The sequence below is a fragment of the Balaenoptera musculus genome, chromosome 6 (genome assembly GCF_009873245.2).
Source record: "Balaenoptera musculus isolate JJ_BM4_2016_0621 chromosome 6, mBalMus1.pri.v3, whole genome shotgun sequence".
Taxonomy (NCBI): Eukaryota; Metazoa; Chordata; class Mammalia; order Artiodactyla; family Balaenopteridae; genus Balaenoptera; species Balaenoptera musculus.
Genome location: NC_045790.1, coordinates 90,790,370 through 90,805,154, shown reverse-complemented (window position 1 = coordinate 90,805,154; position 14,785 = coordinate 90,790,370). Strand labels below are relative to the sequence as shown.

General features: G+C 48.6%; 1 protein-coding gene across 4 annotated transcripts; it reads left to right on the top strand.

Moving 5' to 3' along the window:
• Positions 1 to 9,064: 9,064 nt before the first annotated feature.
• KLF4 (Kruppel like factor 4) lies at positions 9,065 to 13,868 on the top strand. 4 transcript variants are annotated; one of them, XM_036855500.1, is made up of 5 exons: positions 9,065 to 9,661; positions 9,772 to 9,892; positions 10,543 to 11,533; positions 11,624 to 11,788; positions 12,801 to 13,868. In XM_036855500.1, the coding sequence occupies exons 1-5, from the start codon at positions 9,657 to 9,659 to the stop codon at positions 12,974 to 12,976; spliced, it is 1,458 nt and encodes a 485-aa protein (XP_036711395.1). In that variant the 5' UTR covers positions 9,065 to 9,656; the 3' UTR covers positions 12,977 to 13,868. The 4 variants fall into 4 exon arrangements, with proteins under 4 accessions (XP_036711395.1, XP_036711393.1, XP_036711394.1 ...); XM_036855498.1 differs by having other exon boundaries at positions 9,168 to 9,661; positions 10,543 to 11,788; XM_036855499.1 differs by lacking the exons at positions 9,065 to 9,661; positions 9,772 to 9,892 and having other exon boundaries at positions 9,917 to 11,533.
• The last annotated feature ends 917 nt before the right edge of the window (positions 13,869 to 14,785 follow it).

The following is a 14,785-nucleotide window of genomic DNA, read 5'->3' as shown; positions in this document are numbered from 1 at the left end:
TACACCTGAAACTAATACAACATTGTAAGTCAACTATACTCCAGTATAAATTTAAAAAACAAAAACAAACAAAAAACATAATAAATACATACATACATACATACATAAAGGAGTAGCAAGAGAATAAGATGCCAATACTCAGTGCTGGGCAGCATGTAATACCTTCACACCTGGCTAATGTGAATGGAAATGCTGATGGGAATGTAAATTGATGGGAATGTAAACTTTGAGGAGCAATTTGATAATGGGTGATAATGTTAACCTAGTAAAACAATCTGTATAAATTGAGCCTAAGGAAATGAGCGAATACATCTAAGGGTGCACAAGGAAGTTCTGGAATAGTGAAAAATTGGAAACAATCTACATGACCATCAAAGGGAGACTGATTAAATACCAATATTAGGAACTACTAGGATGTGTTTAAAAAATAAGGTATATCTATGCATTAACATGTACAGCTGTCTGTGGTACAGCTAAGAGAAAATAAAAGCAAATTTACAAAGCTGTGTGCAAATGATAATTGGTATTTAAAAAATAAATTTTAATATTTCTATAGATGCATAAAAATCCTGAAAATTTGTACACCAAACTGCTAATCATAGTCATATCTGGATTAGCAGGATGTGGATTCATTTTCCTTAGAACCACATTATTGATTTTTTTTAAGCAAGCAAGCATTAATTTTTTAATAAATTTATTTATTTGTTTTTGGCTGCGTTGGGTCTTCGTCGCTGCACGCGGGCTTTCTCTAGTTGCAGTGAGCAGGGTCTACACTTCGTTGCGGTGCACGGGCTTCTCATTGCGGTGGCTTCTTTTGTTGCGGAGCATGGGCTCTAAGCGCACGGGCTTCAGTAGTTGTGGTGCGTGGGCTCAGTAGTTGTGGCTCGCGGGCTCTAGAGCTTAGGTTCAGTAGTTGTGGCGCACGGGCTTAGTTGCTCCGCGGCATGTGGGATCTTCCCGGCCCAGGGCTCGAATCCGTGTTCCCTGCATTGGCAGGCAGATTCTCAACCACTGTGCCACCAGGGAAGTCCTGCAAGCATTAATTTTTGAAATCAGAAAAAAAAACTACTTTTAAAAAATAAAAGGAGCAAAGAATTTTTTATTAAACGTAGTGTATTCAACAAGTGTGATGCTCCTTCTGACGCCCCGTTCAGATGACAGTAAAGGAATTGAAAAGGCAAAACCTACCAGGACAAAGAGGATGGGAGCTGGGAAGCAATGGACATATAGCCACAAACTTAGATCAGAGGAAGTGGAAAACTAGGCACACTGATTTCAAGGTGCAGGACCCTTGGAAGGCTCAGGATGTGGAGACACCAAGTTACTCAGAAAGTAAGGTGCATGTGGGAATGGAAACAGGACTATTGATTGAAAGCCTATATAAGTAGCTGTTGGAAAATCCATTAATCTATCCATCCATCCATCCATCCACCCACCCACCTACCCACTAATCCATCCATTCATCCATCCAAGCAGTCAAGCCCTAAGATTCCCCCGTTACCCGATGCAACAGGATGACTACTTTTCCCCCAACTTGAGAAGAAGATTAGAGCTTTATTCACTGGGGAAACTGATCTAAGAACTCTGGATGGAGGGAAGCCCGGCACAGCTGAGGACAGGAGCAAACAAGGATGACAAAAGGGCAGGCCAAATAAGGAGAAGTGATGCCACAGGCCTCTTTCCCCACGTGGGCTCCAAGAACACTGGCTGCCTCACTTACTTAGCTGCACAACCCTGGGCTAGTCAGGTTTTTTTAAAAACTGTAAAATGGGGTTCACTTGTTAAACAAATATGTATTGAGCACCTACTATGGGCTGGCAAACTGCATTACATTCTGGAATAAGAATAAGTCAGCCAGGGCCCTTGTCCCTTGAAGCCTGCATTCTAGCACATCAGTGGCAGTGCCAACCTCAGAAAGTGCTCAGCACAGTATCTGGTACCGTGTCTGATAGTCGTGATGTTAATTATTACTCTGAATGTCCCCGCTCCTTCTGATTCCTGGAGGGAGAACACGGCAGACCCTTCCAGTACTCCCAGGAAAGACAAGCTTAGAACTTTGCCAAGATTGTTTACCAGTATATAACTCTTCAATGGTGAATTTGACTTTGAAACTCCCCGCTGTCCAACCTAAGTCTTGACTGGCTTATGAAGGGTCAGGGTCACTGTCTTTCTAGATCGGATACAGCCCAAAAAAGGCCTTTGCAAGTCACGGCACGAATCCAAGAAGTGTGATTCCCAAGTTAATTTATACCTGGCCCTACTTAAAACGGTGCCTTTGTGAGGTTTTAGGTGAGCTTGGTCCTTAGTTGTTGCATCTGCAGTGATGCTGGGATATCCGGTATAGGGGGGTGGGTAGAATTTTGGGAAAAAGCATTTTGGTCTTCAAGCCAAGATTCTGTATCATCTCCCAGTGTTGGGTACAACAGAACCAATTTCAAGCTTATCAAATGGGGATAACTATGTCAGGTTTCATTGCTAGAGTGGAGAAGCTAACACTGATGGTGCCTTTCATACCCAATGTCTCAGTGCTCACAACAGCTTTGTGAGGCAGGTACACTCATAGCCCCATTTCACAGACAAGGAAAGTAGAGGGCAGCTAGATGACATGCCCAAGTTCATCCAACTAGTAAGAGGCAGCACAGGGCCTGGAATCCAAATTCTTGGGTGGCAGTCCCAGCCATCTCCCCCTGAGTGTCTGCACTTTCATCCCAAGCTTTTCCTTCATCCCCCATAAGCCAATGAATTCTGCCAAGACCTCTCCTTCACTGAGTTGAAGCAAGTGGGGGCAAAGAATCAAACTCAGATAATGACACTCTAATCCACACTCACATAGACCAAAGATACTGTCTTGTCTTTAAAGAAACCCAAAAGAGTCTCTATTTTAATGGAAAACCGAGTTTGCTGAATGAAACACAGAACATTGAAATTCAACAGTTCAGTGTTTTCCATAAACACTTGACTCTGAAAGCTTTGTTGGGTAAGTGTAGCAATCTGAAAAATTCATCAGTAACTGACAACATAGACTGAGTGAGTCTCTGAATAGATTACCTTGTTGAATCTCTATTATGATGCTGGAAATTCCTCTAAGATTAGGTAACTATTCTAGGGCTTTCTCTTTCAAGAAGCTTCTGATCATCCCTTGATATAAGAAAAGCCTGTGTCTAGATTTGAGCTAGCAACTTTGAAAAATACATCAAGCACAATATGAGATATTTGAGGGCTGCCAGAAATTTATTTTGACCTTTTTTTTTTTAAACACTGACACTGGCCATCCTCCCAGCACTCTTCCCACCAGCCAGTATATTAAAATTGATTAACAAACACAATGTTTGTGAGAAAGAGTGAACCGCAGGATAATCAAATGTATTGTTATTATTTTTTTTAAATCATTTCCTTGGCCAGGAGTACATAATGTCAAATTGGCAAAAATAACCTATCCTCTTGTCTGGCCCACAAACTGGGAAGAAAATTAAACACAGAATTGTTTGTTTCTTGTTTGCATTTCTCAGGGTGTGAAACACTCATTTTCAAACGCTCAAAATCCCTACACTTTCCATACTGCAAAGATCTGACTTCCATTCTGATTTAAACCAGGGAACCATGTTTTCCTCAGAAGAGCGACATTGTACTGGTCTAAGAATCTGAGGTACAGAAACTTTTTTTTTCCTTCAGTTTTACTGAGATACAATTGCCATGCAGCCCATGGAGGCTTTTAAATTAAGGAGGTAGAATCTTTGAGAGTATAATAATGTTTTGCTTCTCTTTTCAATGCCAATTTTCCCTGGGGAAATTCTTTACCAGGCCAGGAAAACTTGGTGAACCAAGTCAAGGAGAAAATTCCAGGAACAGGTTTCTCTGCTGATTTGCCTTCTTTGCTGATTCATTTACTTTAAAAGCTAGATTTCTTTTCAAAAGCATATAGTATCAGGATTCTTCTTGTGGCCTTAAAAACAATCATAGTTGATAAAAGATGGTAAATGTTAGACCCTAATAATTTGTTAAGATTAATTACTACTATGTATCTTACTCTTAAAAGATATTATGCTGTACTTAGACATTTAAAAATAAACAATCTAAAAAGAGATTTTGGTTTTTGTTTGTTTGTATCCTCTTAACATCTCAGAACAAGCTGAGGACACTGAAAAGCCCGAATTTAACATATTGCTGTCAGAATAGTTCAAGTCTTTAAGATAATCCCATTAGGTGTAGAATTTCTTTTTAAATAGTTTAAAGAATGTATGGGCCTCACAGTTTTGGGCTAAGAATGTAGCTTAAGTGATCAAACCTAAAGGTTCATGAAAAAGATTTTAATTAAATTTCTGAGAATTGATTTTTTAACGTCTGCGATTCAGTCTCTGCTCTAAAAACTTCAAAACCCAATGTTTGGGTTTTGAAAGGCAATGGATTTGGCTCCAGAAAAGAGTGGACACTTTCTCTGTCTGGTTTTGGTTTGGCTTTCGGTTATTTTTGTTTGTGTTTTCTAGTTTGTTTTATTACAATGCCTTGGCCTGGGCTGTTCCCTCGCTTTTTGTCCAACTGTTTTGAGAGAACAGAATTATGAAGGACTTTATTTTCTGTCTCCTTCATAGAATTTTTTCAAAGAAGAGAAGTGGGTGGTAGAAGAGAAGGGACTGGAAAGCAGAGACAGTGAACTCTCCACCAGAGACAGACGTTACTGACGAGATAAGGGCAGGGCTCCCAGATGAATCCTTTCACCAAGGCAGCTTTGCTGGCTCCCTTCATGCTACAATGTATACTCGCTGGGCATTTGTCCTAAAGACGCCCCAGTGGAACAGGAGCCACAGACAAGTAAGCAGATAATTGTAGTCCGCTGGGTGAGTAGCGTAGAGCGAGTGGCCACATGGCTTTATTAGAGCTCAGAGGAAAGAGGATGAATCTAGACAGGGACTAACAGACCAAGGGACAATTAAGAGGGGCTCAAGGGTTTGAGGCCGTTGAGAGCCCGAGGGGAGAAAACAGAGGAGGAAAATGCACATTGTGTATTCAGAGACTTGAGAGAGCATCCAGCTGAAGTTGAGGGAGGGTGGGATCAGCGTCTGGAGCTGATCCTGTTAGTCTGTCTAGAGCCAGAGTCGGAAGAGTTTGGTATATCAGCCTAAGGAGTTTGGTTTTGCTCCTTTAGGCAAAGGGGAGCTGATGGAGGGCAGTTGGGCAGAAATGGAACTGTGGTGATTTGAACAAACTCGATTAGATCTGGCAGGGAAATTCCAGGGAGACTATGATTCTTTTTTTTGGCCACGCGGCATGTGGGATATCTTAGCTCCCTGACCAGGGATCCAACCCGAGTCCCCTGCAGTGGAAGCACGGAGTCTTAACCACTGGACCACCAGGGAAGTCCCTCCAGGGGGACTATGGGGGAGGTGGAAGAAGAGGACAACAGTTTGTAGGCTTACAGCAGTAATTAAAAGCGATAAATGAGGAGGGCTTGAACCAAGGCAGCCCAACTTGATCGTAGGAAAAGGATAACAGATATTTAGGAATAGAAGTAGTTGAACTCTGCGGATGCCTGGATGCCCAGGTCAAAGAAAATGAGGCAGGAGTGGAGGGGAATCTAGGTTTCTAGCTTGGGAAGCTAGGAAGGGTGATGAAATAAGGTGGGGAAAATTATGGTACGAGTCTGAGTGGATTGAGGTTCTTGACCCAAAAGGGGATTAATGAGCATACAGGTGAGAGCGGAAAGGGAAGTCCTGCACTAAATACCTTACTTGGATGATCCCATTTATAGTCCTCATTATTTTAAGCAGTAGATACTATTAATATCCCCATTTTGTAGAAGAAAAAACAGGGAAAGTGAGGTCAAGGAACTTGCCTAGCTAGAAAGCAGCAGAGCCAGAACACGAACCCAGGAAATCTAGTGTTACAGCCCACTTTCTTAACCTCTGCACGAGACTGAGGTGAAAAAGTGGCTGAGAGTTTACCAGGACATGCGAGTCACTCAGAGGCTGAGAAAAGCTCTGCCACCTTGAGAAAGTTGCAAGACCCTCTCCCAGTTACGTATCCGTAGGGATTTCATTTCAAAGTAATGGTTACTTAAAAGCATCTCTTGCTTTCACCTTCTGAAAAAGCAGCTTTTCCTGAGTTCTGTGGCATTTATGCACATACACCAGGCCAGGGTGCTGCCAGGTACCCAGATCCAGTGTCCAATTCTCCCTGCAGAGTCCTTCCCTTGAAACATTATGTAGCCTCTTCAATCTATCACACCCCTCCATGGCTCCACATTAACCCCTTGGCACTAATGGTTTCCATCACATCTTCTGCCAACTAATGCAATTTGTGCTGGAAAAAAAATCTATTTTATAACTCCAAGGACATTAATAATTAACTTCCATACCACAAAACTTGTAGTATCAGTTTGCTGAAATAAAGTCACCAGTAAGTAATTAATTCTCCTTTAAAGGGTGTCTTCCATTATTATTTCAGAGTGCAATTTAGTCATCAAACGTTTACTCAGTCTCATGTTTATAAATTATATAGGCCAGGGATTTAACTCTTCTGGACCTACCTGTTCTGAAGAGGAGAGGGAGGGTCATAACCCTGATGTCACACTGGGCACCTACCTTGAAAGGAGATGATTTGTGAACTTGAAGTTCCTTACCTCTTTTAGAAATCTGGAGCAAATCTAGAGATTTCCCTTTATGATGCAATCAGAGGAATAACCAGAAAGTTGCCTGCCACAAAGAGGGACTGGCTTCCCTCCTCCAGAAAGCTGTTCGGAAACTACAAGTTGGTCTTTTTAATTGAGTTTCAGAATCTTCTCTTGATTATATGACACAATAATAGTGGTTTTCCAATTCATCTGTGTAATATTGTTTTTTCATTGTGGTGGTTACTTTTGTCGAAGGGGAAGGGCTACTGCCTTAGATAAATGGGAGAGAAGCAGAAAACTCATGCACTGGCTACCTAAATAGGAAATTCCAAGTCCTGACAAACATTTACATCATGAAGGTGATGGCTGCCAATCAAGGCTTATCCAAGTTCAATGCAGTTTAGGAACCCTGGCCTTGATGGTAAAGTGGATAACTTCTCCATGCAATCCTCAAGTCCTAGTATCCCAAGAAATGTTTGCCATCACAATGAAAGGAACAGCGGGAGGAGGTAGCAGGTATCTTTCTTTCTTGGTTCCTCCTTTTGAAAAGGGCAGTATTTTCAGACTTAAAGTAACTGGCTGGCTCCTATGGGGTGGGGTTGAAACCCTCCAGGCCGCGGGAGGAGGTTCGGGGCGGTGGGGGGGGGGTTCCTGCCAAAGCATGACCTTCCCCCAGCTGCAGGATCTCGCAGCCATTGGCCAAAGCCGGGCTGGAGGATGGAAGTCATCCTCAAGGGCTTCCAACTCTCCGGACTGAGCGGGATTCCTGGCCTTGGCATAAAGGGTCGAGTGGATTCATTCGGGGAGCGATGCATTCCAAGAATGCTTCTGTGGTTGGCAACGAGTGGAAAAATCAAGGATAACAAATATTCTGAGGAAACCTAATAGGTACCAGGATCGCAGGACTCAAACAAACAAGGTGACAACGACTTAAAGTACGAGGTAACTGGATCTCGATGAGGGTGAGCGCACACTGCCCAGGGCAGGGGCTTCGATCCTTTTCCCGGCCCGCCTCCTACCTTTTCTCTCCTGGGCTGACACCCGGACGGGAGCGGCCGCGTTTACTGACAAGGGGGCTCGGTGGAGAGGGCGGGCGGAGCCCTGTGCTCGCCTGAATCCAAACAAAACACCTCGCGAGCCTACGTTTAGAAAGCGATACCGAACACCAGACTCACGTTTAAAAAAAAAAAAAAACGGCGCTGTTCGCAGAGAAGATGAGAACGAAAACATTTCCCGGCTGGAAAATTACTGATCACAAACTAAGGGGGAGTGGGGGAGGGGAGGCAGTTACAAGACTGAAATAACGACCGCCGTTTCCTCTTCTCTACCCAGTGGGCAGGCACGGCTGCCGCGAGCTCCGTGTGCCCTTTTCGGGAATCGGGGTCCCAGCGCACCGTTCCACTTTCTGGCACGGGTACACTTTCCAGCTAAGTCCCTTTCGGTGGGTTTGACCGCTCAGAGCCTAAGCCAAGGGAGAGAGTTGCCGTTTGACCTTTACCTCGCCATTTCACCTCTCTCTGACTCAGTTTTCTCATCCATAAAGTGGAAAGGAGAGCTGCGTGCCTTGCAAAGTGCTTTGAGATTCCACCTTGAAAGGTGTCCCCACGCCTCACGCCCTTCTCCTCTCCCCCAACCTCACAAAGTGAATCTTGAGCCCTTTCACTCCCTTCCTCGCTCCTTCAAATATCAAAACTGTAGTTCCATTTCCAATTCCGGCCTCTTTCCGCCCTTTCCAGGCGGGGAACACCCCTCCGGCCTTCTCAGGCTCCCGGTCCCAGCTACGCAGCGCTGGGCACCCGCCTCCTCTCTGTTCCCCCACCCCCATCCGGCAGAAGAGCCCGCGAAGAACCGTGCGAGGCAAGGCCAAGCGCCCGCACTGGAGCTCGGGCCCTAGAGCCGCGGTCCTGAGTGCGTATAAGAGGGACCCGGGCTGGAGGAGTCACGCGGATAATCGCGCTCTTCTCTAGAGCGCAGACAGCTCGACGAGCGCGTCCCGGGACGGGGGTGGGGGCGCGTTACCGTCCCCCTTCGCCCCTACCGGCCTTCTCGACCGTGGGCTTCGAACCCAAGGAGCCGCCCGTGGCGACACCGACCGTCCTGGTCTCGCGGCGACCAGACCCGCACCCCGTACCCAGATCCCCACGCCGGGCCCGCTGCCGCCACCGCCGCCGGCGTCAGCGCGGCTCCTGCCCGCCAGCTGCCGGGCTGGCGTCACAGCCCGCCGGGCCCCGCCCGCGCCCCTCCCTCCTCCCCGCCCCCACGTGCGCCGAGTTTGTTTATTTAGCTGCCACGGCAACGCGCGGGGGGGCCGCGGGGGGGAGGAGAGAAGAAAGGGAGGGGGCGGGGCCTGGCGACGGGCCCCAGCACACAGCGGGTAGGAGGCGGGGGGGAGGGCGGGAGCCAAGAAGTTATAAGTAAGGAGCGCGCCGGCGGGCGCCGGCAGTTCCCCGGCCCGAGAGAACGAGCGCGGCTGCGGGCGCGCGGGGAGCAGAGGCGGTGGCGGGCGGCGGCGGCACCGGGAGCCGCCAAGTGCCCCTCCCCGCCCCTCCGGCCCCCCACCCAGCCACCCGCCCGCGGCCAGCGCCCATGGCCGCGAGCGGCCCGCGCAGCCCCCCGGACTCCGCGCCCCGCGCCGCCGCCCAGTCCGCAGATCCGCGCCACCGCGGCCAGTCTCACCTGGCGGCGCCGCCCGCCAGCCACCCCGGCCACAGCCCCAGCGCCCACGGCGATAGCCGCGGCGACCGCGACAGCGGTGGCGGACGCTGCTGAGTCGAAGAGAGCGCAAGCCGGCCACCGGACCTACTTTTACTCGCCTTGCTGATTGTCTGTTTTTATGAGTTTACAACTTTTCTAAGAACTTTTGTATACAAAGGAACTTTTTTTTAACACATCTCCCTTTTATATTTAATCCAAAGAAGAAGGATCTCGGGCAATTTGGGGTTTTTGGTTTTGGCTTCGTTTCTAAGTCTTTTTTCCCCTCTTCGTTGGCTTTGGGGTTCGGGTACCCCACTGCTTCGGACTCCCGAGGATCTTCTGGGGCCCCACATTAATGAGGTAGGTGCGGCGCGGGGCGCAGGGAGGGGTGAGGGCCGGTGGGACGCGCCGGAGTGGCAGTCGAGAGTGGCCCCTGACTCCTGCCTCTGTGCTCCCCACTCGGCCCGCAGGCAGCCACCTGGCGAGTCTGATATGGCTGTCAGCGACGCACTGCTCCCGTCCTTCTCCACGTTCGCGTCCGGCCCGGCGGGAAGGGAGAAGACACTGCGTCCAGCAGGTGCCCCGAATAACGTGAGTGTTGCTCCGGGCCTTTGGGATCCTCCGGTGGGCTTCTGTGGGTGGGGTGGGGACGGGCGGAGCCCTGGGGTCACCGAGAACCACCGGACGACGGGGAGGAGTGGCCACCGCACGGGCTCCGCAGCCTTCCCGGGATGGCTTCCGCGCCCTTGTCTCAGCTGTACATGCGTGTGGTCCCGACGCTGTGGAGCGGCCGGGGGTGCACACCGGGTCCGCACATATCCCGGAGCGTGCAAGCGGCAGGGCGGGAGGTGTCTGTGTACCCAGACGCTGGCTGGGCTAGAGTGAGCTTGGCGCGTAGGCGTCCCCCTGGCGAGGGCGCACCGAGAGAGCCTCGGTGTCCCAATTCCGGGGCGGCGGGAGTGTCCCCAGGATCTGGCGGGGGAGGGACCCAGGCTGGCGAGCCGCGGCGCTGGCTAACACGCAATCGGGCCGACACAACATAACATCCTCCATGTCGACGCACTGCCTCTCCTCGGACCCGGGTGTGGGCCATGACTGCAGCGCTGGCACCCGTAGTCCCCGGGCGCTTCCTGCCTGCCCAGTCCCCGTGTCTAGGCGGTGTAGGCGCGGCGGGCCCACCACTACATTGGGTGGCGGTCAGGGACAGCACTGACGGTCTCTCTCGCGTCCCGTCCCCGCAGCGCTGGCGGGAGGAGCTCTCCCACATGAAGCGACTTCCCCCGGTGCTTCCCGGCCGCCCCTACGACCTGGCGGCGGCGACCGTGGCCACCGACCTGGAGAGTGGCGGAGTCGGCGCGGCTTGCGGCAGCAGCAACCCGGTTCTCTTACCCCGGAGGGAGACGGAGGAGTTCAATGATCTCCTGGACCTGGACTTTATCCTCTCCAACTCGCTGTCCCATCAGGAGTCAGTGGCCGCCACCGTGTCCTCGTCGGCATCAGCCTCGTCCTCGTCCTCCCCGTCGAGCAGCGGTCCTGCCAGTGCGCCCTCCACCTGCAGTTTCAGCTATCCAATCCGGGCCGGGGGCGACCCGGGCGTGGCGCCGGGCAGCACGGGCGGCGGCCTCCTCTACGGCCGGGAGTCTGCACCCCCTCCGACAGCTCCCTTCAACCTGGCGGACATCAACGACGTGAGCCCCTCCGGCGGCTTCGTGGCCGAGCTCCTGCGGCCCGAATTGGACCCAGTGTACATTCCGCCGCAGCAGCCGCAGCCGCCAGGTGGCGGGCTGATGGGCAAGTTTGTGTTGAAGGCGTCGCTGAGTGCCCCTGGCAGCGAGTACGGCAGCCCGTCGGTCATCAGTGTTAGCAAAGGCAGCCCGGACGGCAGCCACCCGGTGGTGGTGGCGCCCTACAGCGGCGGGCCGCCGCGCATGTGCCCCAAGATCAAGCAAGAGGCTGTCTCTTCGTGTACCGTCGGTCGGTCCCTAGATGCCCACTTAGGCACTGGACCCCCTCTCAGCAATGGCCACCGGCCGCCTGCGCACGACTTTCCCTTGGGGCGGCAGCTCCCCAGCAGGACTACCCCGACCCTGGGTGCCGAGGAACTGCTGAGCAGCAGGGACTGTCATCCTGCCCTGCCGCTACCCCCGGGCTTCCATCCCCACCCGGGGCCCAACTACCCTCCCTTCCTGCCCGACCAGTTGCAGCCGCAGGTCCCACCGCTCCATTACCAAGGTCAGTCCCAGGGATTCATATTTGGGGCTGGGGAGCCCTGCCCCGGCGGGACACACGGGATGACGCTGACCCCACCTTCTTCACCCCTAGAGCTCATGCCACCCGGTTCCTGCATGCCGGAGGAGCCCAAGCCAAAGAGGGGGAGAAGGTCGTGGCCCCGGAAAAGGACGGCCACTCACACTTGTGATTACGCAGGCTGCGGCAAAACTTACACGAAGAGTTCTCATCTCAAGGCACACCTGCGAACCCACACAGGTAGGAGGCCAGAAGCCGCGGAAAGGAGGGGGGCTGGTGTCCAGCCTCATCGGCTGACTACGGACACTCCTCAGGGCCTCCCTTGGGATGTGGGGCGCAGTCTATCTCCTCCATCTCCTGGATCACAGGAGAGAAAGCAAACCGGCGCCTACTATTTTGCTCAGGAGCCTTTTGCTGGGCGGATGGTATCAGTGCTTGAAAATGCAGTTTTGTTAGGCCTTTGAAAGGCAGGGAGATTCCAGGCTGCATGTGGGCCTCTTCTAGCTTGAGCAAACCATTGCCCTTGTAATCAAGAAATTATCCTTTGCAAAAAAAAAAAAAAGAAAAGAAATTATACTTCACAGTGCAAAAACATGGTATTTTTTTAAATCAGTTTTTTGTTTTCTAGGCTATTTTTATTGATTTTTTTCCTTTCCCAGTTTCACCCCTCCCCCTTTCTAGTCTTAACAATTAGATTTTATTTAAATCCCAAGGACTTAATGGTTAGGCTTGCTGAGATTCTGGTTTAAGATTGTCACCGCAGAGAATTTGTTTGTGGATGTAAGTAGGTATATAAGGTCACTAAGGCATAGCAGTCATGAATAATGTTGGTACAGGAAAAGTAGCCTCCTGTCACTTTTTAGAACCAATTATAGTGGGACAGGATATTACTTATTTGGACTAGGAGAGGCACTATAGCAGCCATAATTTCTAAATTCATTTCCTCCGCAGCGATATCTTAGCTCAGAAGAATGAAAACGTTAGTCCAACAGAAGTATAGGTTTAAGTGGTCTTTGTTTTCTGTGATAAGGTATCTAACTTCCCCTAAAAAAAAACAAGAGCAAAAAATTTCTATATTCCTGCTTTACGATCTAAAGTTTAATCTGGCCTTAAGAGGTATAAAGACGTTCCTGGATCCTTTCGGAATGGGGTGCTTGGGGAGTTGGTTGAATGTTTGGCCTCTAGCTTAAAAAAATGGCCAGTTCTTAATTCTTTCACAATCGCTTCCAGTGGCTTTATTTTCCTTTTCCAGGTGAGAAACCTTACCACTGTGACTGGGACGGCTGTGGGTGGAAGTTCGCCCGCTCAGATGAACTCACCAGGCACTACCGCAAACACACCGGGCACCGCCCCTTCCAGTGCCAGAAGTGCGACCGGGCATTTTCGAGGTCGGACCACCTCGCCTTACACATGAAGAGGCACTTTTAAATCCCCAAACAGTGGATATGACCCACACTGCCAGACGAGCATTCAGTATTTTTTACCTTTCACACTGTCTTCCCGGTGAGGGGAAGAACGCAGCTGGAAAGCACTACAATCATGGTCAAGTTCCCAACAAGTCAACTTATGAATGGATAATCAGGAGACCTGAGGAAACCAAATGACAAAGAACAGACGGGGTCTGTGACTGGATCTTCTATCATTCCAATTCTAAATCCAACTTGAATATATATTCCTGGACTTACAAAACGCCAAGGGGGTGACTGGAAGTTGTGGATATCAGGGTATAAATTAGATCCGTGAGTTGGGGGGAGGGGAAGACCAGAATCCCTTGAATTGTTTCGATGCAATATAAGCATAAAGATCACCTTGTATTCTCTTTGCCTTCTAAAAGCCATTATTACGATCTTAGAAGAAGAGGAAGAAATTCAGGTACAGAAAATGTGTTTTAATAGCCTAAACGATGGTGCTTGGTGAGTCTTGGTTCTAAAGGTACCAAATGAGGCCAAAGTTCTCAAACTGCTGCATACTTTGACAAGGAAAATCTATTTTTGTCTTCCGATCTACATTTATGACCTAAGTCAGGTAAATACACCTGGTTTACTTTAACCTTTTTATGCAGACAGTCTGTTATGCACTGTGGTTTCAGATGTGCAATAATTTGTACAATGGTTTATTCCCAAGTATGCCTTAAGCAGAACAAATGTTTTTTTCTATATAGTTCCTTGCCTTAATAAATATGTAATATAAATTTAAGCAAACTTCTATTTTGTATATTTGTAAACTACAAAGTAAAAAAATGAACATTTTGTGGAGTTTGTATTTTGCATACTCAAGGTGAGAATTAAGTTTTAAATAAACCTATAATATTTTATCTGAACACTGTTTTTGGTTTTTGGTTTTCCCCTTGAAAAGCACATAACAGAAACTGCAGTTTAAACCCAGTGGGTAGGCATGTGAAAAGCACACCAAAAAGCCAACTTTATCTCGACAGATTAAAAGAAGACTTTTTAAAGACTAAAACTTACCTGGTTCAGGTTCCTCTTTCAAATGTACTTTAAAAAGTGCATGAAAGCAGTTTCCCTACCTATGAACTTCCAGGTAGAAACGGCTCAATAATTCTTCAGTTTGCTCAGTTTAATATAAGAGTAGTTGTACACGTTCACATTTTAAAAGATCTTTATGGTTTGTCTTTAAAATTAAATGAAAATATAAAAATCTCTTTCGAGGCCTGCCCTTGCACTCAGAACAATTTATGTAACAAAAGAACCTCCCCACAGCGGAAAACCCCAAAGAACGTGGTTCCACAGTGCCCTCCTGAGGATTAAAGGATTCACTTACGCTTTGTGTAACAGATGCATTACTTTTAGTTATAGCCCCCAAAGAAGGCAGAACCAAAGTTTCTAGCAGATTTTTAAAACTTCTTCAGTCCTCTGAAGACAAGCCAGCCCCATTGTTTCAGCTGACTGAAACTAAAGAGGCAAAAATGACTCAGTCACAAAACCAAGTGTAAAGTAAATTTTAAATGGTGTTTTTGTAAGTTGGTAGCATATTTCTCAAATTATTAAAGCTTAAAACTTTTTTGCGGTGGATACTCAAGAATCTGAAGTTCATTTGTGGCTGTCACAAAATGGAAAAAGCATTTGTGACACTTGTTGACACTATATTTGTAATGGTAATGTGGGTGACTAATTAACATTGTCAAGCGGACAGAAGCTGACTGGCATTTTCTTTAGACTGCTTATTACCTATCCATTATAGCTAGTGTTCAGAGGTGTGCTTGCACTGTGGGTACAT